The sequence below is a fragment of the Gopherus flavomarginatus genome, chromosome 1 (assembly GCF_025201925.1).
Source record: "Gopherus flavomarginatus isolate rGopFla2 chromosome 1, rGopFla2.mat.asm, whole genome shotgun sequence".
Lineage (NCBI taxonomy): Eukaryota > Metazoa > Chordata > Testudines > Testudinidae > Gopherus > Gopherus flavomarginatus.
In genome coordinates this window covers 128,927,837-128,954,851 of record NC_066617.1, presented here as the reverse complement: position 1 = coordinate 128,954,851, position 27,015 = coordinate 128,927,837, and the positions used below count along the sequence as shown (strand labels likewise).

The 27,015-nt window shown below is 41.7% G+C and overlaps 1 protein-coding gene across 1 annotated transcript in view; it reads left to right on the top strand.

Moving 5' to 3' along the window:
* Nucleotides 1–27,015, top strand: part of ITPR2 (inositol 1,4,5-trisphosphate receptor type 2) — a 366,766-nt gene that overhangs the window by 236,195 nt on the left and 103,556 nt on the right. Inside the window, exons 38-39 of the mRNA XM_050967887.1 lie at nucleotides 23,735–23,843; nucleotides 26,067–26,254. Coding sequence (XP_050823844.1) covers nucleotides 23,735–23,843; nucleotides 26,067–26,254 — 297 coding nt within the window. The remainder of the gene's footprint in view (nucleotides 1–23,734; nucleotides 23,844–26,066; nucleotides 26,255–27,015) is intronic.

Here is a 27,015-nt window from a genome sequence, read left to right as displayed (position 1 = left end):
GATTTCAGTGTGATATTACTCATAACCTGAAAGCAGAACTGGGTCGCCAGAGAGCAGAAGGTACAATATTATGTTTGTCTATGTATTAGGTCAATTTCAGCGTATTTTTAATTTTGATGTAGGAATCCAGACTTAGGTTAGTTCACTAAAGATCTGAATGAAAGCTTGTTGAAATCAACTCCCGTTGACCTCTTTGGGATTTGGATCAGGCCTTTAAGTCTCCATTGATGTAAACAAATATTTGTTGTTAAGATACAGGATTATTTTATTTTCCTGGAAGATTTAAATTAGGATAAACATGCAGCTTCCAAGATTGTCCTTAATTTTTTTTATCTGTAGTTAGCTAATAAGTAAATGAAGCCAATGTTTTGAGAAGTGTAACTGCAGAGAGCAAGTCACTGGTGCTGACAGGTTTCAAAGAGTTGTAACTGGTTATATAAGACACTAGAGCTTGTTTGATGTGATGCTATTTCCAGATGGAGCTGGGATTGTATACGCTGGAGCTGTATGCTGCCAGACAAAAATCACAGCAATTTACCTTCAAAATAATCATCACCTACAGCAAGTCTAGAAGTTTATGAATAAAAAGGAGTAGGATTCTTTATTTAAGAAGACACCAGCTAGTGATCTGTTCTCTCAGCTAATTCTGTTAGCACATCTACACTTCTTAGAAAACCAATGCAGCTGCAAGGAATCGTGGGGCAAAATACGGAAGGATTCCATGATTTCTGATTATAGTTGACTGTTGAAAAGCTCTCCAAAAAATGAAATGCATGCATGTTGTTTGAATATGAAATACTCTAGATATTCACATCTGCAGTTAATTGAATTGATTATGCTGAACTGATATGCATGTATAAGAATGAGATCATATTAAACTCAGGGCTTGTCTCCACTTACCGGGGGATTGATGCGCAATGATCAACCACCAGTTGCTCTTCCATCGACTCCAGACTTATGCTGCTTGTTCCAGTGAAGTCAATGGGAGAAATTCTCCCATCGACCCAGCGCAGTGTAGACACTGCAATAAGTCGACCTAAGGTATGTCGACTTGCATAACTTAGGTCAACCTAGCCCCATAGTATAGACCTGTTAGTGTTTCCTTCTTAGTTTATAAGCAGCAACTCTGCAGGCATCTTCTTGGTTGCATGCTACATATTGCCAGAGACAATTGACCAGCATAGTTTTGTGCATGTAGATTTTGCAATCCTATTGGAAAACTGTATTCATTAGTAGTGTAAATACAAACTTGTATTAGCCACATTTAAGCCACACAGGCTGCCCAGCAAACCAGGAGCTGTGGGTACCTTGTACCATCACAGTCCGCTTTGGGTTGACTCTCTGTTACCTGATGCCTTACACCACCTTAAACCAGGGTTGAATCTGGCTGTATATATGTAATTGAATACCAAGTACAATAGGTGTCTTTTTTTTTCCAAGTTATTTCCTGTTAATATTAATGGTTGGCAAAAGAGGAGACAAATGACTTCTCTGGATGAAAAATTATTGCATATTTGAACCTGGATCAATTCCTGGTTCCTTTATGTATCCCATTAACTGAGGTAAGACGTAGTTTTTCAGAGCACCCGCCTGCTAGCTGGAAAGATATTTCAAAGAGAAGATTAGAACTGAGTGAATAACTGTGTTTTGTTTGTTTTTTGTTTTTTGATTCAGTGGCCAAAATCTGGGGAGGGAGGGGGAATTCATTTCAGTTCAACTCAATTCGGAAATGTTTTGTTTTCTCTGGCTGAAACAAACAAAAAAAAATTGGGGTCAAACAATCAAGCTGAAATGAAATTTGTTTGTTTTTTTCATTTTGTTTTATTATCACATATTTTATACAATCACATCTTTTTTTAAAAACAAACTAACAAGATTTCAAATAAAACATTATTTAGAAACAAAAGGTTAAAATTTTTAATTTAAAAAAATGTTAAAAATTATAACTTTTTGAAAAACAGTTGGGGGTTCTTTTCCAGCTGAAACTATTAGTGAATTCAGGTCACAATAGGCGAATAGTTTGTTAATCTGAAAATGCATTTTTGGGTGAATAAAGTATTTCTTCTTCAAGTAGATGCAGCTGTGTGTTGCACTTAGGTGCATGTGCACAGCACGCTGAGAGCCAGAGAATTTTGACTAGCATGACCTGTAAAGGGGTGGTGCTCGTGCCCTGTGGGTGTAGCCCCTCCCCTGGCTATGTGAGGCAGTGCTGCCCTAACTCCCCACCACCACCAGTTCCTTCTTACTGCTCATGGCTGGAATCAGAGCTATGTGTGGTTTTCAGCTCACAATCTCTCTATTTTTAGTGAGGTTTTTTTTAGTTGTATATAGTTAGTACCTTTAGCATAGTGTTAGATAGATGTAGTAGTGTTCATTAACTATAGTTTAAATGTTTCCCTGGTGATGGCCTCACCAGGGTTTTAATACTGTCCATCACATAGGAGAGCAATCTGCAACAACGGTCCCACAGGCCGTGCTTGCTGTGCCTAGGCGAAGCCTGTGTCAAAGAGCGGTGTTCAATTTGCAGATTGTTCACCGAATGGACTCAAGTGGTGGGGGATCTTTATCTGAGAAGTAGCACCTGCTCAAACAGGCTATGCGGCCTGCTTCGGGACCAAGGCCCTTGTCAGATTGGAGGTTGTCTCGGAGTTTTGAGTGGTTCTGAGAGTGCTGCCACTTTGCATTTTGGAGCTAGCGCTTCTCTGAAGAGACAGAGGAGTCTCCCTGTTGAGTACACCGAGGAAAAGGTTGCATTAGACTGACGACAGCTGCTCCAGGTCCTGTGGGGACTCGTCTCCTTCCTTCAGAAGGAGCACAGGTTATCTCGGGGTGAATGCTAGTATGCGGGATGGAGCAGGGCCCATCAACTGCTCCCTGGTACCATGCAAGGAGGTCAGAGACCCTGTGTCGTTGGCTCCAGTTCTAACCCTGGGTCATCCATTGATAAAGGCGATGCTGGCACCAGCGGTTTCCATGCTGGTGACTTATTTAGCCTCAGTGGACCTCCTCTGCGTTTCTGTTATGACCTCCCATTCGGTCCAGGACTTTGCCAGGGCTGCATCATTTATATCCCTATTGGCTGGGCCACTGAACCTATGAATCTGTCCACACCGTACCCGAGATCTAGGGCTACCCTACAGTCTTTGGGGGGATACATGCTGGCAGTGCTGAGGTGCTATGGCAGTCAACAGTAGCAGCAGTATTGTTGGCAGTGCATATTTGGGCAGCTTTTCCCTCCCCTGAGACAACAGGGATACTCTAGAAAGGGGCATAGATCCCATAGGAGGAAGCAGTCTGATCTGAGGTTTAGCCAATCCATCTGCCCTTCCCTGGCACCCTTCGAGCACCCATTTTGACTTCTTGGACGGGAACAATCTTCCATTCAGTGCTCCTTTCTCCCTATCCCCTCTGTTGGGGACAGGCTTGCCCACTTTCACAGAGGGACTTGATCACCACCAACAGCTGGATCCTAAGCACTGTCAGATCAGACTATGCCATCCACTTCCCTTCCATCCCTCCTTTCCACCCTCCCTCCCCATCCCTCTTCAGGGGCTCCTCTCACAAGTTACTGCTGCTCAAGCATGTTCACTCTTTGCTGGATTCGGGAACAATGTTGTAGGTTCCACTGGAACACCAGGGTCACGGCTTCTATTCCTGGTATTTTCTGGTGCCCAGATCCAAGGGAAGGGTAGGACCCATTCTCAACCTTCACAGCCTCAACAGATATATCAGGTTCATGAAGTTCTGAATGATCATTCTATTGACTACCCTTCCCTCGTTGTTTCAAAACAACAGGTTTGTTGCTCTGGACCCTCAGGATGCCTACTTTCATGTGGTGATTTTCTTGGGCCACAGAAAATTGCTTCGATTCATAATGGTGGAGCATCATTTTCAGTCCATAGTGCTTCCATTTGGCCTCTCTTCTGCTGCCTGGGTTTTTTCCCAAATGCACGTCATTTTGATGGGGTATCTGAGGAAGAAAGAAATCCACAACTTTCCATATCTGGATGACTGTTTACTGAGAGGCAGGTCCAGAGAGGAAGTCCTTGCTCACATTGACACTACGCTGCATTTGCTTAACCACTTGGGTCTAATTCTAAATACCGGGGAGTCAACTTTGGCTCACACTCAGAAAACTAAGTACACTGAGGTGCTATCAGATTCTACGAATTTGAGGGCGTTTCTGCCGACCAGCCATTTTCAGGCTATTTGCCACCCTTGCCACAGTCTGCAGTCTCAGCCTTCCGAGACCTTTCTGATGTGCCTGAGACTGTTGGACCATATGTCCACTAGCACACAGGTGGTCCAATTTGCAAGGCTGTGCCTTCGCCCTTGCCAAATATGGCTCAGAATGGTTTACTGTCAGACTCTTCATTCCTTGAACAGATTCCTCAACTGGTCCTGGACTCCTTACAGTGGTGGATACACCCTGAGAAGAAGTTGTTTGGCAAGGACCGGACAAAGTGAATGCCCTAGCAACCAGGTCTGTTGTCACTGATGCTGCCCTGATGGCTTGGGGACCACACCTGGGGTCTCTGAAAGTCCAAGGTCTGTGGTCCGAGCAGAAGTCCTCACTGAATATCAAGGTGCTGGAACTTTGGACTATCTACAATATATATCACGCTTTTCTAGACCATATCGGGGCTCAGTGGTTCACATTCTTACCAGCAATACCACTGTGATGTATGATGTGAAAGAGCAAGGGAGAGCATACTTCAGGATGCTCTGCCAAGAGGAAATCAGGTTATGGCAGTTCTTCATCAAAGAGAGCATTACTCCAATAGCCGACCTCTTGCCAGGGGTCCAAAATCATCTTGCAGACCCTCTCAGCAGGAATTTTCAGCGAGTCCAGTATCTTGTCTCTGATAGTGGCCAGCACCAATTGCTTCAGAGAAAGGTGCAAGCACAAGGGAAAACCTGTCCCGAAGGAAAGGTGTTTTTGTTTTGTTTTTCCTACTCCTTGATGGAAGCAGTATTTAAACTTTGGCTGCATCTTTTGCTGCTTATGCTGGATTGGCCAAAATCCTTTAGTCCTCACTTAGGCAAAACTATCAATTAAGTAGGACACAAGGGCTGTATCTTGAGAGAAGCTGCACACCTGCAACTCCGTGGTCTGCAGTAGGAGCTAAGAGTACTTGCACCTCTCAGGAATATGCCTAAAATAAGGCCTGCAGGAACTGACACATTTCTCATCAATCTGCTTTTGTATTTTGCCTACAGTATGAAATTCTTATTCACGTGTCAGAAAACAAATCACAGGAGTTCTCTCCAGATTCATTGTTCGTTTTGCAACATTTTTGAGGAGGCTAGTATTCTAATGCCACAAAGTTGTTTATAATATTTAGCTTATACATCTCAACTAGTGAGGTATCCATGGTAACTGTCTCTAGCCTATACGTGGTACTCTAGTCTGCCTTCCCACACAGGTCAAGGCACACACATTCCCGGATACGGACTCAATTTATTGTGCCTTAAACATCAGGCAATTTTAACAAGGAACTGGTTCCAAATTAACGCATGCAATTTCATATTTAATTAGCAGCTTGAGCCTCTGCATTTTGCTAGCAGATGTAACATGCAAAGCCTCTGCCATTGTAAATACATCTGTTGCCCAGATCTGTTCAAATTAAACACAAAACTGTGCTGCAAATATTGTTAGGAGTTTTGCAGCAAGGAAATTCAAACGTAAAGCTGCTGGTGTGCCATTAAGAACCTCCTAACCATTCTGAAGTGAACTTTAAAACAACAGCACCCCATTCGGGGCCAGATCCTATGAGGTGTGGAGTGTCTCTAGTTCTCATTGACTTCACTGGAAGTTGAAGATGCTCAGCTCCTTCAGTCTGAGATCCTAGAGTATTACCTACATGCATGTTTTGTATTTCCCTCCCAATCATTGTTGTTCCATGCTCAGTTTAAAATACAAACACTCCTCTAACTGGAGCTCAGCTCCCCTCCAGCTGTGTCAGACAGGATAGGGAGTGAGGGTGACTGGATTTACTAAGAGAGTGTAGTTGGTCATCAGGTTGCAGGTGTGTGGTCTGCCTACGTAAATACAACTAGAGGGAAGTGAGGAACAGCAGAAGATGGCTAGGTTCAGAAGGGGCAAGGGAAAACAATTTAGAAGAAAAAGCAGGGGAAATACAATCCAAATCCCCATCCAGTCTTGTATAACATTCCTCCTGCACTTCCTTATAAATCTCTGTTGTCTGGCTAGAACTTGGCAGCTTTCGATATAACAGCAAGAATGTTAATACTTTCATGTATAGGACCTTATGGCGGGAGAAGGACATTAAGTATGTAGGCATAAGCATCTGGATAAGTGACATTCAACCTTTTAGCAGTCAAAAAGCCACTTCATCATCAAATGGACTCATGGAGAGACAGAAAAGAGTTTAACATGCATAGGAAACAAATGTGCATAACAGTCATTACACAGTTGTATTAATCAAAAGAACTAAGTAAAGGTGACAGTCTGGACAGTGTTATTTAGGACTGAATAAGAGGCCCAGCATTCATAATCTGTCACCAGTATTGAGAAGTCTGATGCTGTGTCTGTTTCTTCCATTCAAAGACATATTTTTCAATCAGTGTTTCAGTGACTGAGGGGACTATGTATTTAGGACTTACTTGTACCAGCAGAGAGAAATCGGCTGTAGTAGATGGAAGAAACCAGGGAAATGTAATGTCTGACAAGCTTGGAGACTTACCTGTGTGAAAAGTTGATTGTAGGTATCTGGGTACTTTTTGTTTCCAATCGCTATATATTATTGCGCGGACGTCATAAGATGTCTCACTCAAACCCACAGATGCTGGGTTGTGAAAAGTTGCATGTGGCTCCAAAGCTGAACGATTGAGTACCGCTGTCCCGTATTTACTCACCAGTACCTGACTAAGTAACAGTGAAGGCAAAGATCGACACTATGGGGTTTTGTTTTGTTAGCTCATTAAAATAATCTGTTTTGCTTGTGTGTAGCAGTTATTCTTCTGATATTGTTGTGCCTATGTGTTGCAGCAGATACGGTACATTACCATGATGCTCTGTTCTGAACACCTTGGCACAGTAACTTAAAAAAATCTTTGATTGTTACTCCATTGTACTGTACTGTATGTAAGTCCTTTGGATCTAATACCACAACATATACATGATATAACTTTTGATCTCATGAAATATCATAGGATTTGCCAGGCAGGATCAGACCCAACATCCAGTATCCTGTGTAAGGCAGTGGCCAGAACCTGCTGGTTCAGTGGAAGATACAGGAAACCACACAGTAGGCAGAAGTAAGGTTATCTCTTCTCCATTATGGTCTTATACTTATCCCTGTGAGTAAGAGATTGGTTTAAACCCTGAAACAAGTGTGTTGGAAGGGAGTGAAAACCTCCTTTTTGTTAATATATTAACTAATATAACTCTGGATATTGTCCAATCCCTCTTTGAATCTTGCTAAATTCTTGGCCTCGGCAACTTCCTGTGGCAATGACTTACTCAGTTTAATTCTGTCCTGTGTGGAAGAGTATTTCTCTTTTTTTCTCTTTTGAATTTCCTATCTTTCCATTTCATTGAATGTGACCCCTTCTTGTTGTATTGTCAGAGAGAACGGAAGTTCTGATCTAGTTTCTCTACATCATTTTACATACTTCAACCATGTCCCCTCTCACTGGTCTCCTTTCAAAGGTAAATAACCCAGTCTTTTTTCCATTTCACTTTGTGTCAGGTTCCGTATCATTAATCATTCTCATTACCTCTCAGAACCCCCTCAGATTCTGCAATATCATTTTTAAGATGGGGTGACTAGTACTCCACACCCTATTCCAGGTCACTGATTTAGAGCATAGAATTAGAATTTTTTTGGTGGTATTCTCCGTCTTCCTGAAAGCTCTGACCAGGTCTTCCACAGCGGTGTTCTTACTATGTATTGATGAGAGCCGATATTAACACTATCAGGTTTTGTTAGTGTATTGTAATAAGAATAGGTATATAGGTTATCGAGCCTAACAGACTTTACTTGGATGTTGATTAGTATTCTCCCAAAGCACTGACTGAATTGTAAGCAATATATATCTCAACAGTTAGCTGAACTGGAAGGTTCATCTTGGGGTTTCAGTTGCTGTTGTGGCATTTATCACAGAGATGTCATAAGTGGTGATGTCAGTACCCTTGCAACATTGTAAGCAATGTCACATTATAGGGTCTCCAGATCTGGATTTTCCCAACACTTGGGTTGATGTGTACGGTATAAAATGACTCCATAGAAGGCTATAATGATGTTTCTTGGCTATACACTGAAGCAGTCATAATGTACAATGTCTCTTTGGAATCAGCAAAAATTTGTGGATTGAACAGTAACAGCTCCATAACAAACGTGTATTAAAATGTGTTCTGGTCGATCAGCTACCATACATGTGCAGCAATTTGATTTCTGTCATAAATAACTCAGCAGTTTTAACAAATATTAAATGCTAAAGAGAGAGCTTAGTATTATGGGCTAGCAGCTTGCATATTAAATTTTATATAAACATGAATCTCTCTTTTAGCTGTGGGAATGCAAAAAGCTAATACAGCCAGATGAAAATGTGTCTCTCTTCTCCCCCCACACCCCTAAGTTAAAACTGCTGGTTTAATTTCAACCAAATTTTAAAACAAATTCTTGGGGTAATGATATTGATTTCTTTAGTTCAAGCTAGAAAACTTCAGTAGCTGATTTTCCTCGGCCTATGAAAGCTGGCATTTAGAAATGACTGTTGTTCCTGAAATACCACTATTGAGTCTTCATGTGACAGCCAGTATAACTCTCTGAATAATATTAAAAACAAAATGTTTGTTAAATGTCTGTTTCATTCTGCAGCTCCAGTTAATAAAAAGGTTTATGAAACCTCTGCTGTGGATTTATGCCACAGAGAGTCAGAATTATTTCCATGACACACTTCAAAAGACTTTATTAGGTTTATTTGTTTAAAATGATGAAATGCTAGAATCCAAGAGTAGGAAGCTAATATCGGGATCTAACTTAGAAACAGAGAATGAAAACTGCTTCACAAAGATCTCACAATGAAGAACTTTTGCTAGTAACAGTGCCTTTAATCTAAATGTTACATCATTTGAATGTGAAGCACTGTTATCGTGTGCCCTTAGCTGTGCTAGGAAATGAAGGCACCAATGACAAATCATTGCAGCTTTGTGAATCAAATGTAAAAGTCAGGTCACACCCTAAGTCATTCAGATTGCCTCCTACTAGTGCTCTACTACCATTGATTTTTAGTGGAAGTTGAGGTACCTCAGCATCTCATAGCATCTGGTCCTAGAAGAACAACCAGCCCCCCACTCCTGGAGGGCAGCCATGGCAGTTTGTATTTCCCGTATCATAAGGAATAGAGGCCAAAGAGGTGAGATTTTCATGTAATCACGTAACTCCAGAAGCTGGGGTTTTAAGCAAAACACGAAATGTTGTAAGACTTGCAGTAGATTTGAGAGTTGGCAATAATGCATACCCAAGCACAATAAAGGAGGAAAGTTCAAACTACCATTGCTTCATCAAGGACGCCAATTCTAAATGTCTTTAACTCAGAATTGACACCTATGACCGTTATTAAAGACCATAGGCCAGATTTAGTGCTGTATCCAGCTTATGCTGGGTACAGTGAGGTGTATCCAGCTGGAAGCTCGGTACAGCTCCCTGATTCTCAGCCTGCCTCCAGCCCCAACTGCAGGTTAGAGCAGTGAGCGCATTGCAGTCTGTCCACTCCTACTTCCCAACCCCTCTCTGACCCAGATATGCTTCCTGTGCTCAGGGCTGCAACGAGGTCAGCATAGGTGCTGGCTGTACTCCAGGGGGGAATTGCCTGTCCCCTGGTAGTAAGTTAATGAGTCTCTGGTTCCTTTGTGCTGCCTGCACAGTGCAGAGTGAGTGGAGTGGCAGTGAGATTGTGTGTCCGTATCCGCAGCATACTGCAGCGTAACATCCATTACCTATAGCGTACTGCATTGCTCTTAGGCTCTGTTCACACTATAATTTTTAACCCACCGTGGTTGGCTCCGAGCGTGGTATGTGCACACATACCATGTGGTTGGAATTCTGTTAGTAACCCTGGCAATTTATAGTGTTCCATCCCAGCCAGAAGCCTAGACTGCCATGAGTTTTTCCTTTAACCATTTCAGCACAGTTACTTTTATAGCATGGATGGACAGGAGCTTCTAAATATGTTTATGTAACTGATTCTGGCCAGATGTCCTCCCTTTTAGTAATCTGAGAACATCCCAGAGTGCATTTCTGTACATTCTGTTCACATTGCTCTATGTGCATGTCCTTCACACACTCAGATGGGGACTTGTGCTCCTAAGTCACTTAGGACTAGACTTTTAAAAGCATTTACATGCCTAAGGATGCAGATAGGCCTCTAAAAGGCTTTTTGGAAGTGGCTTGATTTCAGTGAGATTTAGGGATATAGACATTTCTGAAAATCCCAGAAAGCATCTGTCTGCATCTTTGGACACTTAAAAACATTTGAAAATCTGGTCCTTTAAAAAAAAAAAATTAGCCACGATCTCTAACCAGTTTAAAAAAAAAAATTAAAAGCTATAGTGTGGACAGGATCTTCATGACTACTGCATACATACATATTTTTAAATGGTCTGGTATGTGTAGGAAGGAGGCTAACTAACAGAAAAACAGATGTCTTTAAGGTCTCAGTGCTGACTTCAGAACAAACATCTGTCCAATAGATTCTTTTGCGGTGTAGTGAACTTTTGATGGTTAGTCCTCCAGTTAGTATCTCACTGTAAATGGCATAGAGCTGCTCTAGCTGAAATAACAGCCATTAACCAGGTACCTCTGTAAATATTTGGGAAACTATTAACCATTAGAACTGCATGAATCTTCCACAAAGAAAACCCGAACTAGGAAAAAATTTAGTATTTAGTTACTGAACAAAGCCAGTGCTTGTGCTAGGTTCACCAAAACGTTTGTGGGGGTTAATGAACCTGTGCTTTGAAAGAGCAAGCCTGGTTTACCAAAACTTGCAGTTTTCTCAGAGTGAATGAAATTTGAGGAATTAGAACCCATGAAAACCAGTCCTGATGAAAGTTTATATCAGCACCTGCAAAGTGGAACTGAGGTTTTATATAACTCAGTGGAGCTATTGGGTGGGTGAAATTGACACAGAAAGATGCCCTCTGAATCAATTAGTATCAGCAGGTGGAGATCATAATGTATCTGATTCAAAGTAGGGTAGACAATAAGTACTGTCTACCTTGTGAAGCTCTCACTGCTAAGCATCCATTATCTAGTAGATCCAATATCTATCGTACTTTAGCATTGAAGTTCAACATAATAGCAATATACTAAGACAGAATAATATGATGAAAACACTTTTTAGCTGCTCCTGTTGTTATTTTTTCCAAGCTACCTATCTAATTTTATCTTTAAACGTCAAAGCACAGTAGTGCTCATAAGTATGTAGCTGGAAATTAAGTGTGTGTTTTGATAAACATTCACATTGCCAGGGCACTTAGGCATAAATTTTCCTAGCAGGGCATGGAGAGTTTCTCACACAAATCCTGTTAACAAATAATAGGATTTGTGTGGAAAACTCCCTGTGCATCACTTTGAAAATTTACCCCCTGCAGTATGAGTTAGATGATTTTAGCCTTCAGAAATTATGCATTTCAGATCCAGTCTGTTTCTACAGTACATTATTGATGCTACAGACATAAATGTGTCTGTGAATAAATCTTGATGAAATCTCAGATGGCTTTCTGTCAGTGACTTAAAAACTTGGGAGAACATCAAATATGAACTTATTACAGTGCATCCTGGTATTTTAGTGTCTAAATGGCAAATATTTAAAAATTGTGTAGGTGTAAAAATTGACCTGTTTTTTTATATATACAAGGGTTATGATTTCACAGAGAAATAAATGTAATCATGCAAGCAAATGGACGTGCAACTATGATTAACAATAACGTTTGACTTTGTAGAGTCTAGATTTTTACTGTTAGTCCATCTGTTATTTTGAATGATCCATTTGCAGCACTGGGCACAAATAAATCTGAATGCCCCAGTGCTGAGGTGCATCTATCCCTAATTTATATTCTATGCTGCTATATTTATATTGGACGTATTAGTCTTTTTATAATTTAGTTTATTTTTAATATTACTATTTTTGTGTCACCCAGTTTAGTTTGTAAAAGTACCCCAAGAGTTCAGGCACTTTCCTGAACTTCTTGGGTCTGCAAAATTGGGCTTAATACCAGGCAAGAACCAGGTTTCTGGCAACACATCTAGTGCTCCCTAGTCTAGCTAGACTAGAAGTACCCGGGCAGCAGCATTTGTTTTTGCAATATTTCGGCACTTCTGTTTCCCTTCTTAACTGGTATCCAGAATTGCAGAGGCAAATAAAATCAAAGAACAAATACATCAATAATGAAATCTAAATGTTAACTATTACTTTTTTAAACCACTGCAATTTGGTTTGAATTCAATTCAGGTTGAGTTTCGAGAGAAGGGGTAGGGCATGTTTCTGGATTCTTATTTTATCTGAACTGATTCACTCATCCCTACGATAGATGTAACGTCAGCTTTAATCATTTAACATTTCTCATGTAGGCAATTTGGATTAAGACAAGTGGGATTTAATACCAGATTTGTATAGAACTGAAACAATAGTATGTTTAGAATATGGAACAACCCTGCTTAATATGAGAGAGTTGAGAGGTGTGGGTCACCAGTTCTTCTATGCTAGGAGAAAACTGTAATAAATTCTAGTGCATATTTTGGATGTTCTTTTTATGATTATCTAAGAACTTTTGCCAAAACAAAGTACAGGCCTACTCCTTCTACTGAAGCCATTGCCAAAACTCCCTTGCTTTAATGGAGGCAGGACTGGACCTGAGGTGTAGATGATCTGATTTTTAAAAGCACTCACTCCCCATAGAGAATGAATGCCTAAGTGCACAAATGTTAGCTTTCAGGTATCATACAATAATTAATTATCAGTGGAAACGTATCAGTGTCGCCCAGTCTATTACTGGTGGAAACATCTTGTTTATAAAACAGAATCTGTGTTTTTCTGGAATCACACAGTGAGGATAGAATTTTTCCACTGGTTTTTATGGATGGAGATCAGGGAACCAGGGTTAGAACTTAAAGATTCTAATCATGACTGTGCCATATACTTGTATGTTATTGGACACCTTTGCGTCAGTTTACCCATAACTGAAATGGGAAGGTAATTATGATTAGCTACATCACAGAAGTGTTGAATCTTAATGAAAAATTATAAAACTTTGAGAAAGTTGGGAAATGAGAGATTTATGTATAAGTATTGTTATTACATACACAAAAACTATGATTAAAAGCATTTAGGCTGCAAAATCAATCGCTCAAAAGTTAGGAGATGCCAGATTTAAGGCTGCCTGTGCAAACTTAATTTGGCCCCTTGTGTGAAAACATTGTTACAATCCTTACATGAAGAAGTATTTTTTTCCACAGGACCCCTGCCTCATTCAATGCACAGGATGGTTGGTGCTCACTTAATGAGCAGTTGTTCAATACTTTGCTTTCTCCTCATTTTCAGTGTGTGGACCCAGGTCTTATTTACTGTAAATTATTCAAACCCTGCTCTGAAGACAAAATTGTTAATTTCCTCATGGGCATTTCTATGGTGTTTGTCACTATGGTATCTGAGTGCTTTATAAATATTAATTAATTTATTTTCTCAACACCCCAATGAGGTGAAAATGTGGTATTCTCCTCATTTTACAGATGGAGAACTGAGGCACAGCGATTAAGGTCAGAAGTATCCCAATTTGGATGCCCAATTTGAGACACTTAGGACCTGATTTTTCAGTGTTCTTAGTGATATGCAGCACTTCATATGTTAGAAGAACAGGACGCTCAGCTCTTCTGCGATAAGACTCAGCATCTGAAGTCAGGAATCCACTAACTGCACATTCCGCATTTTCTGATCACGTGAAAAGTGTGGTTTAGGTGACTTGTCCAGCATCATAGGGGAGCGCTGTGGCAGAGGCAGGGATAGAATCCAGATGTTCATGACCTTACTTAACTACCTTAGCCATGAGACCATTCTTTCTCTTCCAGCAATTCTCTGCTTCATTCACTGCACAACTTTCAGTTCCTGGAATAAGTGTAGCAAGGGTCCAACAGACAACAGCCTCCTTCACTATTCAGCTCTTATTCATCCCCCGAGCAGGACCATCCTGTGCACTGAATGAGTAGTTGTAGGTTGCCATCCTATATATGGATGGACATGAGAAGGGGATGGAACAGTTTACCGGTGGTTCATAGATATTTCCTGTCAGCAGAAGAACGATGGGACTCAGGAATCTTGGGGAGTGTGCTATAGTCTTTTCTGCCCATTGCCCACAGTCTTGACCCTTTCTGCCCTTTCCCTTCCAACATCACCCAGCCCTGCCCCATCCCTTCCAACCTCCTCCCCATCCTCGACTCCTTGTCCCAGTCCCATTTTCTTCATTAGCCAGTCCTGGTTTCCACTCCTCAAGCGTCTCATTCCAAGCCCAGTCTTGTCAGTCCCAGTTCCCCCTTCCATCTCCTTGTTTGATTTGTTCCTCCCACCCCCAGCTCAACATTTCCCATCCCCACTGACTCCCAGTCTTACTTCCAGGGGTCCTCATCCAATCCGTGTCCCATCCCCTCTCCTGGCACCCTGTCCCAATCCGTTTGCCCATCCAGTCTGTTTTTTTCCCGTTACCTCAGCTTCTCATCAGATTTGTCTCCCCTCCCCACACAGCATTGGCTTCCAGTACCAGTCTCCCCCCAGCTCCTCATACAGTCTCGGTCTGTGTGTGACTCAGTGACACCCAGTCCCCCACACCATTGTCCTCTCCGGCTTCCAGCCCAGAAAGTCCTAGTCTACAGCCAGTCCCAATCCCGCTGCAGAACAGCTAGTCCCAGTTTCCCTCTCCCCTCTGTCAGCCTCCAGCCCGAATCATGCCTCCCAGGCTCCTGCTCTAATGTACTCCCTCTGCCCCTCCACCCTTCCCAGTCAGGCTCTTGTCCACTCTGCATTCAAACCAGGTATTTTCTTCCTCAGCACAGCCCTGACCCAGCAGGGAGGAGCAGTTTCATTGAGAGCACAAGAGAGACAGTTTTTCTGCTCCCAGTTCAGGTGCCCAGTCCCAGACTCAGCACAGCCTGCAAAAGCCCAGTTCTGCCGTTGCAGTGAAAGTCCTGCTCAGCCTCGGGCTGTTAGGGAATTTAACTACTAAAATCTAAGAAGTCTCTACTGAGCATGTGCGAGCTGTGACTTCTCTCCCTCCCACCCACCAGGTTTATAACTTGACCAAATGTAGGCAGATTTTCATGGGGAAGGCAAAAGGTACTTCCTTGACACAAAGCACTCTCTCTGCTGCCCTCCCCCGCTCCCATTTCAAATCCCTATTCTAGAGCTTCTCAAAGAAAAGGCCACCAGAACTTTTAACATGGATAAAACAACTAACTGTGTTCTCAGACACAACTAGAGTGTTTTGGCTGAAGTTTTCTAAAGAACATTCCACCTGCAGCAGACACCCAGTATGGAAAATTGAATGGTTGGGGAAAGCTATCAGCGATTTGAAAACTGTTTCTTACAATGGGAGGTGTTGGGCAACCTTAATAATAGGCTATGCCACTTTTCCTGCCTACAATTACTAAAGTGAAGGAATGGCAGAATATGTATAAGTTCACTGAACCATCTTGTTTTAGCCAGACTTTAGGAGGAAAGCAATTAAAAAATTAGGCTTACAGGGTTAACTATTCCCTTTTACAACAGTAGTGAGAAGCATAATGAAATATGGACTGAGAAAAATAAAATGTGTACCTACTTGCTTCTATTGAATCCATTTTTCCCTTTTGGAAATATTTTTTCCATCAGTCAGTGGCTATTTAGAACTCCAGTAAATAAATATTTTGTAAATTGTTGTTGCTGTCTTGTGTCCTCATGCCTTTTCCCTTCAGTAGCTTTTCTTAGAGACGATGCAGGGGCATTCACGGATAACAATACGACTGTTATGTTTTATTGCGTTTCTTCAAAGCCATGATCAGCCTATTTCAGCTATTCATTACATAAGTAGTGAGGAGTCAGCTGAGTTCTGTTTATATACCATTTCCACGTATTAATAAAAGCTACAGAAGAAATTCCATTGTAACCAGCAAGAGGGAGAGTCAGTTAGGCAGGATTTGGGTCCAAAGTGTGAAGAAATACAATAATGTGAAGATATCGCTGCACTATCTGCTGTTTTTGGACCCTGTGCCTATATTAGGAGTTGTGGTAATGTTTGTTGCAGACTGCGAATTCAAATTGCATTGGTGATTATGTGTTTTCAGTCGGCTTTGGTACTGAGCAAGGAAACTGTTACAGGGACATGGATTGCATAAAATGGTTGGTTGTCTTGTTAGCTTCCTTAACTTTCTGCATCCACATGACATCCCTGTTTTTGACTGGCCCATTTTAGTCTGCCTACAAAAGCCCACTATACAATCAGGGCTGTCCCACTGCATCCTGGGATTGTCCAGTTACCTATTCCATAGTGTGCAGCACTTTTGCTGGAAGTGGGGGCTTTTCAGCAGTTTCTAAAATGGTGCCCCATGGAGTGAAGCTGTGGGAGCTTAGGAGCATTCTTGGAATTTTGCACATCTCAGAGTTCCCTGGGCCCAATCAATATTGCTACACTGCAGAGAAACGGTGCTTGCTCTTTGCACTGGCAGCTTATTTCATAACAGAATGGATGGCATGGGAGAGTCACGTGACTGTTAAAGGTCAGAAATGAGGTAGGTGAAACTCATGTGGAGGCTGAAGATCTCAAGATTGCAATCATATGGGACAAACTCGAGGCTGCATTTTTGTCACAGCTGCCATGGAAGCGAGGGATTCCATGGTCATGTTTCTTTTCAAACAAAAATGTCCTTGACTTTTGACATTTTGAGAACTGTGAGAGCTGCCAACTCAAAGCCTGAGCTCTGTGGGAGTCTGAGAGAGAGAGAGCGAGAGAGTGCCAGAAAGCAGGGACTCTAATAATTAAAGCTAGTAGTTTGTCATAAGAAGTGGTGTCAAGGATTCTGTGATTTTGATGGGATGGAAGTCTTGGAGTTACTGCGACACTAAGTACCCCTGTGTACACGCTATTGTAATAATCTTGGTACAAGATATGCTTTGTGTGATATCATCTGAAGACTATTAACTCACTGATCATTAATATTCTTGCAAGATGTATGTATGCAATGGGTATTAAGAGTTATGAATATATGCTGGAATTCTAACTAAAGTGTGTATGAACCAGGTAAGTCGGGGGTGATGTTAAACAGCTCTGTTGTAAACAAAGGAATGTGTTTGTCTCAATTTCTGTATAAGTAGTAAAAAGGGTGCTTGAGACAGCATGGGCAGGAGACGGCAGGAAACAGGACAATTTGGATTTCAACAAACTCTGTCGCCGCCTCTATTACTTTGTTACTTTGAAGGGTAACCCTCAGAACAATCCATGTCAAAGGTTCACTAGAGTATAAAAGAAAGAGGTGGAGAAGTTCTCTCTCTTTCAGCTAAGATGACAAAGGCACCAGCACCTTTGGGAGAGATCCTGACCCAGCAAAGGTCAGGCCTCATCTTGCTGGAAGACTGTGGGTAAGAAAGGCCATCTTTATCAAAAATTTGAACTGAAACTTGCCAGATTAATTTTTAAACTTCTAGTTGTGCCTTTTCACTTGTATTTGCTTTATCTCTTATACTTGGATGCACTTAAAATCCTCTTCTTTTGTTAATAAATTGTATTACTCTTAATTATAAACCAATTCAGTGCTGTTTAACTGGAGTTACCAAACAGTTCAGTTTAAAGTAGCAAATTGTTGAATATTGACTCCTTGCAGTGGCAATGGATCTTAGTATCTGAACCCTCCACGAGAGAACTGGACACACATTTTGGGAAAATTTGGGACTAGGGGTGTGTTGGGGTGACCCTTCAAGTAGTAACTAAGGCCATGTCTACATCTAAAATTTTGCAGCGCTGGTTGTTACAGCTGTATTAGTACAGCTGTATAGGGCCAGCGCTGCAGAGTGGCCACACTTACAGCAACCAGCGCTGCAAGTGGTGTTAGATGTGGCCACACTGCAGCGCTGTTGGGCGGCTTCAAGGGAGGTTCGGGGAACGCGAGAGCAAACCGCGGCGAAGCTGGTCTCCTTCCCCGGTTTGCTCTCGCGTTCCCCGAACCCCGAACAAGCAGGTCTCCTTCCCTGCGGTTTGCAGGGTGGTTCCGGAACGCGAGAGCAAACCGGGAAAGGAGACCAGCTTCGCCGCGGTTTGCTCTCGCGTTTCCCGGAACCACCCTGCAAACCGCAGGGAAGGAGACCTGCTTGTTTGGGGAACGCGAGAGCAAACCGCGGCGAAGCTGGTCTCCTTTCCCGGTTTGCTCTCGCGTTCCGGAACCACCCTGCAAACCGCAGGGAAGAAGACCTGCTTGTTCGGGGAACGCGAGAGCAAACCGCGGCGAAGCTGGTCTCCTTTCCCGGTTTGCTCTCGCGTTCCGGAACCACCCTGCAAACCGCAGGGAAGGAGACCTGCTTGTTCGGGGTTCGGGGAACGCGAGAGCAAACCGGGGAAGGAGACCAGCTTCGCCGCGGTTTGCTCTCGCGTTCCCCGAACCACCCAGCAAACCGCGGGGAAGGAGACCTGCTTGCTCGGGGTTCGGGGAACGCGAGAGCAAACCGGGAAAGGAGACCAGCTTCGCCGCGGTTTGCTCTCGCGTTCCCCGAACCACCCAGCAAAACCGCGGGGAAGGAGACCTGCTTGCTCGGGGTTCGGGGAACGCGAGAGCAAGCCGAGGAAGGAGACCAGCTTGATTACCAGAGGCTTCCTCAGGTATGCTGGGATACCTGCTTATTCCACGGAGGTCAAGAAAAGCGCTGGTAAGTGTCTATACTTGATTACCAGCGCTGGATCACCAGCGCTGGATCCTCTACACCCGAGACAAAACGGGAGTACGGCCAGCGCTGCAAACAGGGAGTTGCAGCGCTGGTGGTGCCCTGCAGATGTGTACACCTCCTAAGTTGCAGCGCTGTAACTCCCTCACCAGCGCTGCAACTTTCTGATGTAGACAAGCCCTAAGGCTGATGGAAGCCAGAGTCTGACTGGGTCGGGGTCAGAGCTGCTGCACCAGGGCTGTAACTATACACAGACAGACAAGGTGTCACCTGCATGTGAGTGGCCAAGGTTGGGAGCTATAACAGCCAAGCATTATGAGGCACCCAAGGTTACAGGTCTGGATTGCACCCCAGAATGTGACAGCTGCAGAGCTGCTTTCAGAAGTGTCTCCATAGCATTGCTCTACTGCTGTCTTTGTAGAGGACAAGACAGGTAAGAGAGGATGAAGAAGAGGCAGCAGTTGCTATCTCCTGAGCAATAGAACTACAATTGTAAATCTTTCTGAATTATTAGTCAAATGGGCTTAAACAGTTTTTGTTTTAGAATGAGAATGTTTTGATTGAATAATGAAACACATGACTTTTGACTTTTGTTCTTTAAAAGTATATATCAGTTCTTTCCCATGACTGCACTGTGACTTTTGGCATCGCTTACCATGGCACTTTATTCATCATAAGTCCATTGTATGGGTTGCTGTCTAGGATATTGTCCCAAGACAAGTAGTTAGTCAAGTGGCCTGACAAACACTGTCCTTTTCCACTGTATGGTCCTTAAACATTCTCAAATGTATTGCCCATTCTGGAACAAGCCCCAGTCTGTGGAGATGGGAACCTGTGAGTGTCTGTGAGATAATCGGAATGAAGGAGAATACTTTTTACTACTACTGTGTAAAGCTTTGCTTATAAAATGAGAAATTCAGACCCTATGGACTAGGAAATAGCTATTATTTTGTGTAGGCTGCTACATCTATAGAATATTGCGTCCTGGTGCTTGCTTGGTTCTAACAAGTCCATTGTGTCTGAGATGTGTATAGCAATGAAGTTCTGCAGAGTCCTGTGATTACTGTTAGAAATATTGCTGAGATAACAGAAACATTTAATGGGGCTTCCCAGCCATTCTGGAGGTACTGGTGAGATTCACTTGCCCCCTTTCTGCCTATCAAAGCAATCACAAGAGTATTATCAACTGGAAAGTCTACTGTCCTATTGTTGTGCAGGTCCTGGAGGCCATTTCCTGTTTCACTGGTTTTCAAAAACTTGTTTGCACCAGAAGGCATGGAGAAAAATTTGTAAAATTTAATAGTGTGCAGTGAGAATAGACTCTCTTTGTATGGCAATTCTTGGAGACGCTGCCTTGCTTCCCTGGTTAACTAAACCTAACATGGATTACATCAGCACCTGTCATGATAACTACTGTCTCCTTAAGAGCTTACTTTTGTCTGAAGGTGTTTTTTGGGAAGATGAAGGCAAGACGAAAATGCCTGCTGAAATGCAGTGACAAAGACAATGCCTGCATCCCCATTTTTAATTCCTCATGTCACGTTTTGCAGAACATTTTGTGATACAAAATGGGAGGAAAGGAATAGAGTATAATGCTTGATTATTGCTTTATATTTAGAAGTGGAGGGACAAGGAAGTACAGGAATACTTTTCTGACAGGCTAATTATCTAGTTCTCTGTTATACCTCTCTTTTTTGATACTTCAGATACGATGCAGCTTCCTCTAATTGGTTAATACAAATGATGAAAAAGGTTTTATATCAATTACACACACAACATGGGACTCTGGGGAGGAATATGCTATAGGGCAGTGCTTCCCAGCTTCTTCTGGAGGTAGTTCTTCCTCTATCCATTGTTTTATGCCTGGGTTTGGCAGCCTTTCAGAAGTGGTATGCCAAGTGTTCATTTATTCGCTGTAATTTAAGGTTTTGTGTGCAAGTAATACATTTTACATTTACAGAGGCCGGTGGATGGAACCTCAGACTGGCAGCGGGCTGAGCAGCTCAGTCATCAGCCGATCTGGGGTTCCATCCGCCAGCCCTTGTCAGCTGGGGTCCCATCCACCAGCCCCACTCAGCCCACTGCCAGCCCGGGGTTTTGTCCATCCAGGCTGGCAGCGGACTGAGTTTGTCCGGCGGTGGGGACTCCAGGCCAGTAGCAGTGTGCCATAGTAAATCAGCTTGCGTGCCGCCTTTGACACGCATGCCATAGGTTACCAACCCCTGTTTTATGCAATCCTGGCTTATATAGACCCGACCTTTGCTAACATACGATATCAGGATAATAGGTGAAATAGTTACTACACTCTATGTCATGTCTCACTTCTTTGGTCAGGGCAAAAAAGTTCCCTTCTTCAAGCCCTTCCATACATTTCTAGTCATTCATACATCGTTACAAATTTTCCATGTAAGATCGGTACTGTGTTAGCCAATTGCTTTTAACAATTCTGCAGACACATTGTCTACCCTTGGACACAGGATTGATGACTCTGGCTCTGTACTCTTTTTGTCGTCCTTTATTATGAGTGGCTGTGATGAGGCATACAGATTGGCATGGTAATCTTTCCACCTGAATTTAATATCGTTCCCCTCCATGAACATAGCTTTTGTATTATTACTCTCTTTATAATTCTCAAGTTCCATACATTTTGTTCTTGTATATGCACTCGTCTCATTTAGTCTGCCTTTGAATCAGTCTGTTCCATTCCTTATGTTCTTTCCTACTTCCCTCTGTCTCCAAGCCATCTTCTTTCATTCTTTATCATATTAATTGCCAGTTCAAACACCTTTTCCATTAATCCAGGATCATACGAAACAAAGGATAGAAGCAGAAATATGACCAAAACAAGCTGGTGTCAGAGAAGGCCAAGGCACATGTGACCAAATCATGAATATCTGTTACATCACTAAGAATGCAGAGAGTACATTCAACCATTTATCTTGTGTTTCATTTACTTTTCAAAAGCTGTTGATATCATTCAGCACAGCCATCTTTGGAAGATAATTGCAGACATGGAGATTCCAAAGATTCTCACTGAACTCATCACAAGTATCTACCAAAAACAACAGGCAGTTGCACGAATAGGAGTCTGCGATAGTGAGTGGTTTTCCATTGTGCAGTGTGCGAGAGAGGTTTATTTTGTCTCCACAGCTTTTTAACATATAGGCAGGATTTATTTTGAGGCAAGCCTGTGAGGTTTTGACAAAGTGGAAGGAGCTGGGATCTCCATTGGTAGACACCTCTTAGCTAACCTCAGGTATCCTGATGACCTGATGCTCTTTGCTACAATCACCAAAGCAATGCTACAAATCTTGGAGTTTGTAAAAACAGTTAATGAGGAATATGGACTATTCCTGAATGCAATGAAAAGAAAATGTCTGTACATTGACATGACTACAGAAACATGATGCAAGCATGTATCACAATTAATGGACAAGCTGTGGAGGAAGTAGATTAATTAAATTATCTGAGGTCATATATATCCAGACAAGGAAGCTGTTTCAGAGGAAGAAACTGTGGAAAAACCATGGCATATCAAAATGTGAGATGGCTTGACTGGTGAAAAACTTTGTTGTTGTTGGTTTTTTTTAAATGGGATGTGAATCCTAGAAAGTTAATGCTGCTGACAAGAAAAAAAATTGAAGCTTTTGACATGTGGTGCTGATGAAGAATCATGTGTATCTCCCGGATTGAAAAAAGACAAATGCCTATGTTGGAAATATTATGGGAGAGAAGCAGACCCTGATTTCGGAAATCAACAGATATATACTTGGTTGCATTAGGCGTAGAGATGGAAATAACTTTGAGAACATTATTATGAAAGGAATGGTGAAGAGTCATTTATAGTAGGATACAAGCAGCGAGAAGATGAATGGTTGGTATGTGGAAGATCAGCTTCTCAGTGCTTGAAGTTAGTGAGGGATCATGAAGGCTTTAGAAAATTCTATTATATCATCGCCAATATTCAGACATGAATACATTGTTTTACTTATTTTAATGTTTCCCAAACCATGTGTCCCAATCAGGCACCAGATCACAATGCCACTCATTCAAATTTGGCCCTATCACCCCTCTGTCATGATGGAGGGGTGGCCAGACCAGAGTGGCACTGTGCCTCTGTGTTCCAGGCAATGCCCAGAGTGGGGAGTCAGACCCAGCTCCATGGGACAGGAGCCGCCACTGCGAGGTGTGTGTAGGGTGGGCTCATTCTCTTACTCTCTTTCCCCAACCCAGTCCAGTGCCTCCCCTCTGCACCGGACCGGGATTAGGGTTGTGGTGCTGGGGTGGAGGGTGCATATATGTAATGGTGGGTTACAAAACCAGACCAAATATAGATGGCGGGTTGCCTTATTAAAAAGTTTGGTAACCACTGCTCTAGGTATTAGTCTATGAGTTCATACAGCTGAGATATACAGTGTCAGACAATCTGAGTAATATAATTCAAGCATGGAGGGGTAGGAGACAGCACAGTCAATGATAGGTAGGACAAAGAGAAAGGAAGAACATTTATCTATATGGATCCAACTGAAAAATATAGGCCTTAAAGATCATGATTAAAATATTTTTTTCAAACGCTTGATTTGTTTTGCGTTTTTAAAAATAAATGTATTGAAAAGCAGCTTAGAAAATTTGCCTTGAGATTTTTTAGGTAAAACTATACTTCTCTCAGCTACCATCCCCAGTTATGTATTTGCTTTTCATCTAAAACTGAGTTAGTAGAATATTACTGTGGCAAACAGCTTGTTTTCCAGAAAGCAGAAATTGGCAGCTCCTGTAACGTCTCATGCTATTTTTCATCCTTCTCCTAAAGGGCAACACTCTAAGGAAAATACTTCTAAATCGTTACTTTAAAGGAGACTATGGAAGTGGTATGAATGGGCCTCTGTCCGGCAGCTACAGCAAAACTGCACAAGTGGGAGGTAAATCAACAGCGATCATTTAAGAAAAATAAAATATTTGTCACCTAATTTTCTACTCAGGTGCATGGTAAATGCTTAGGGGATTTAGTCAGTAAATAGTTCGAACAACTGTTGACCTGTTGGGAGAGGAGCAGCGCTAAACCGTGTTAAATTGCATGCACCTGTGTCAGACAGTTGGCTTGTGTTTGGCAATCCCAAAGTATAAAAAATAAATACACAGTTCAATCCAAATTCAGACTGTCTGTGCGTAAGCGTATGCCAGAAAATCTGCAGCCAGTAGCGAGAGCGAAACACAGAAGTTCTCCATACTGTCCCGGTGTCCCTCAAAACTCACGGAAAGGATTCTTGGCTTTACAGACCTTTCACTACCAAAGCAGTTGAGGGGGTCTTCAAGGAGCATGATCTGAAGGTCTGTATGTTGACAGTAGTAATTTAAGCAGGGCATGAGGAGGGGACTGTGCATAGAGCCAGATTGTGATGCACCATAGTGCAGCATATACTGTTATGTGTGCCTGCTTTTGTGGGCTGCATTTCCAGATGCTGATCCAGATGTTCCTATATAAATTTCCAGATGTTGACCCTATGGAAATATTTACAGTCAATACCCTGTGGACCAAATTCTGCTCTCAGTCAGACCCTTGTAAGTTAGGGAGGCCAATCGGTTGCATGTGTGCAAGAGTAGAATCTGGCACTGTACATTTACATTGTGCATCTGTATGTTTGTACAGTTCATTTGTTAGTGGATATGGTGGTGATTGTGTGTGCATTCTGTTTAGCTACAACATAGATGAGTTCTGAAGTTTATATGGTCCAATGGAGAACATAAAATGTAGCTAGTATTGCTGAGACATCATGTGGATAGACACATTCATAATAATGCTATTATATCACTTATATAGTAATATTGGTGGTTGCGGAGGGGCAGGTTGTTGTTTTTTTGTTTGTTTGTTTTCTGCTTGCTTTTTAAATTATAAACACAGGTCCTATCAGGACTGGAAGACTTGTGGATAACTGGAGTACAGAAATTGTGGCATTGTGAGCTAAGCAATGGAGAGGGAAAGAGATTTTCAGCCAGACTGCTTAAAACCTTTTGTTTTGTTTGATTTTATTAAGACCTATTTAATTTAAGTGATTAATTAACACTTTTTGAACAAAGGTAGCCTTTTGTTCAAGATCAAATACCATTGCCCCTACAGTTAGTTTCAGCGCTCACAATAAAGATCCTTAAGACCTTCCAAAGGTTCTCCAGCAGAATCAGGGAAGACAGAATTTGACATTCCTGAAGGCTTATCTACACTTAAAATGCTGTAGTGAGCTGCGCGTTGTAGCACGTCAGTAGAGACACTACCTACACTGACAGGAGGGCTTCTGCCATCAGTATAGGTACTCCCCCTCCATGACCATCAGTAGCTAGGCTGACAGGAGAATTTTCTCATTGAAGTAGTGTTGTCTATACCAAGGGTTAGGTCAGTTTAACAGTGTCACTCAGGGGTGTGGATTTTTCACACCCCTGAGCGATGTATTTATACCGACCTAATTTCATAGCACAGACCAGACCTCATATTTTTAATGCCTTGTTTACACACACATAAGCTGTAACATTTTACTGTAGCAGTATAGTTTAAATGGTACAATCGCCCTAGTGTATATACAGATATATCTATATAGATCTTTATACCAGTATAATAATACCTAGCTCTTATGTAGCTTCCCCATAAGGGGAGATGAATAAGCTGTACTTGTGTAAGGCACCTTTATGCCAGTATAATTGTGTCCAAACTGGGGGAGAGTGTATTTTTTTAAAACTATTTCCGCCACTGACCAAAACAGTTTTATCACTGCAAAATCTGGGTGTAGACTGTGCCTTAAGTTTTAAAAAAAACCTATCAAGATAACCTTTCAGCCCATGTTGATAATTCATAAAGAAGCAAAAGAGGACACACAGCTTACCTTTAAAATATGCAGCAATTAAATAAAAATGCATTTCTGTGAACAAATCACTTAGGCTCCATCTTTGTTGTTGTTGGAATTACTCAGTGTTGCTACGGTTTTGATCGTATGTTATTTCATGTTTTTTATTCTTGGGGCCCAGCCCTAAAGTCCTTATTTATGCAAAATTATCATTTAAATCAATGATAAATCAGTTATGAGTTAGTTTATTTTAACATGTATACCACAAACACGAATATGAATGTACAGGATAAATATCTGTTGTATTTGCAGGTGGCTTTTCAGGACAAGATTCAGATAAGTCTGGGATATTGATGTCTGATATTCAGTGCCTTCTGGATAAAGAAGGTGCATCGGAACTAGTCATAGATGTTATCGTAAGCACCAAAAATGACAGAATTTTCTCAGAAGCCATCTTACTTGGTATTGCATTGCTTGAAGGTGGAAATACACAAACACAGGTATTTATTTATTCATTGCTTTTGAAATGCACATAGTATGGAGACAAATGAAAATAATTTTTTCAGTGACCTTTGTGAAAAGTTTTCTCTCATGAAACAATGTCTCATTATAATACAAATGCAAATATGCTTTTGCTAATAATGCAGTATCTCAGGCTGTAGACTTGTCAATAGTGGAAAACACTTTTAAACTATCTTTATGTATGCAGTACAGTACTTTTTTAACTTGTTCTTTCCTTATGGCCATATGTTGCTTCATGTTTGTGTTTCTGAATTTAAGAGTTTTGCAGTGGTTTTAAAAAAACATACCATCAAGTCAAAAATAGCAGCAAAATTAAGTTACTTTCTGAAAAAGTTCAAGGACACTTCTCAAAAGCCTCAAAAACAGAAATAATGTAAAAGTGAGTGGTTTCAGAAGACCAATATTCCATTTTGTAGGTAATGTATAGGTAATGCTTTTAGCTTAAGGATTCTAATTTTTGTATTTTTGTCCCGTGAGAATGATGCATCTTAGGGAGCTGATTCATTCTGCTTCTCATTGAAAAATAGTGTCCCTCTGAAAAAGTCTGTAGATTTGAGGTTGAGAAGTAGCATCTGACAAAGAAAATTTAAAGAACTTGTGTAGTTTAAGCTATAGTGCCACATAGACATATTTATTATTGTTTTGTTATTAAATGGGAATAATAAGTCACTAGAACTGTTAGAAAAATGGAAATTTTCACAAAATAATTTCACTTTCTTTCTCTTTTCAAAATTTAATA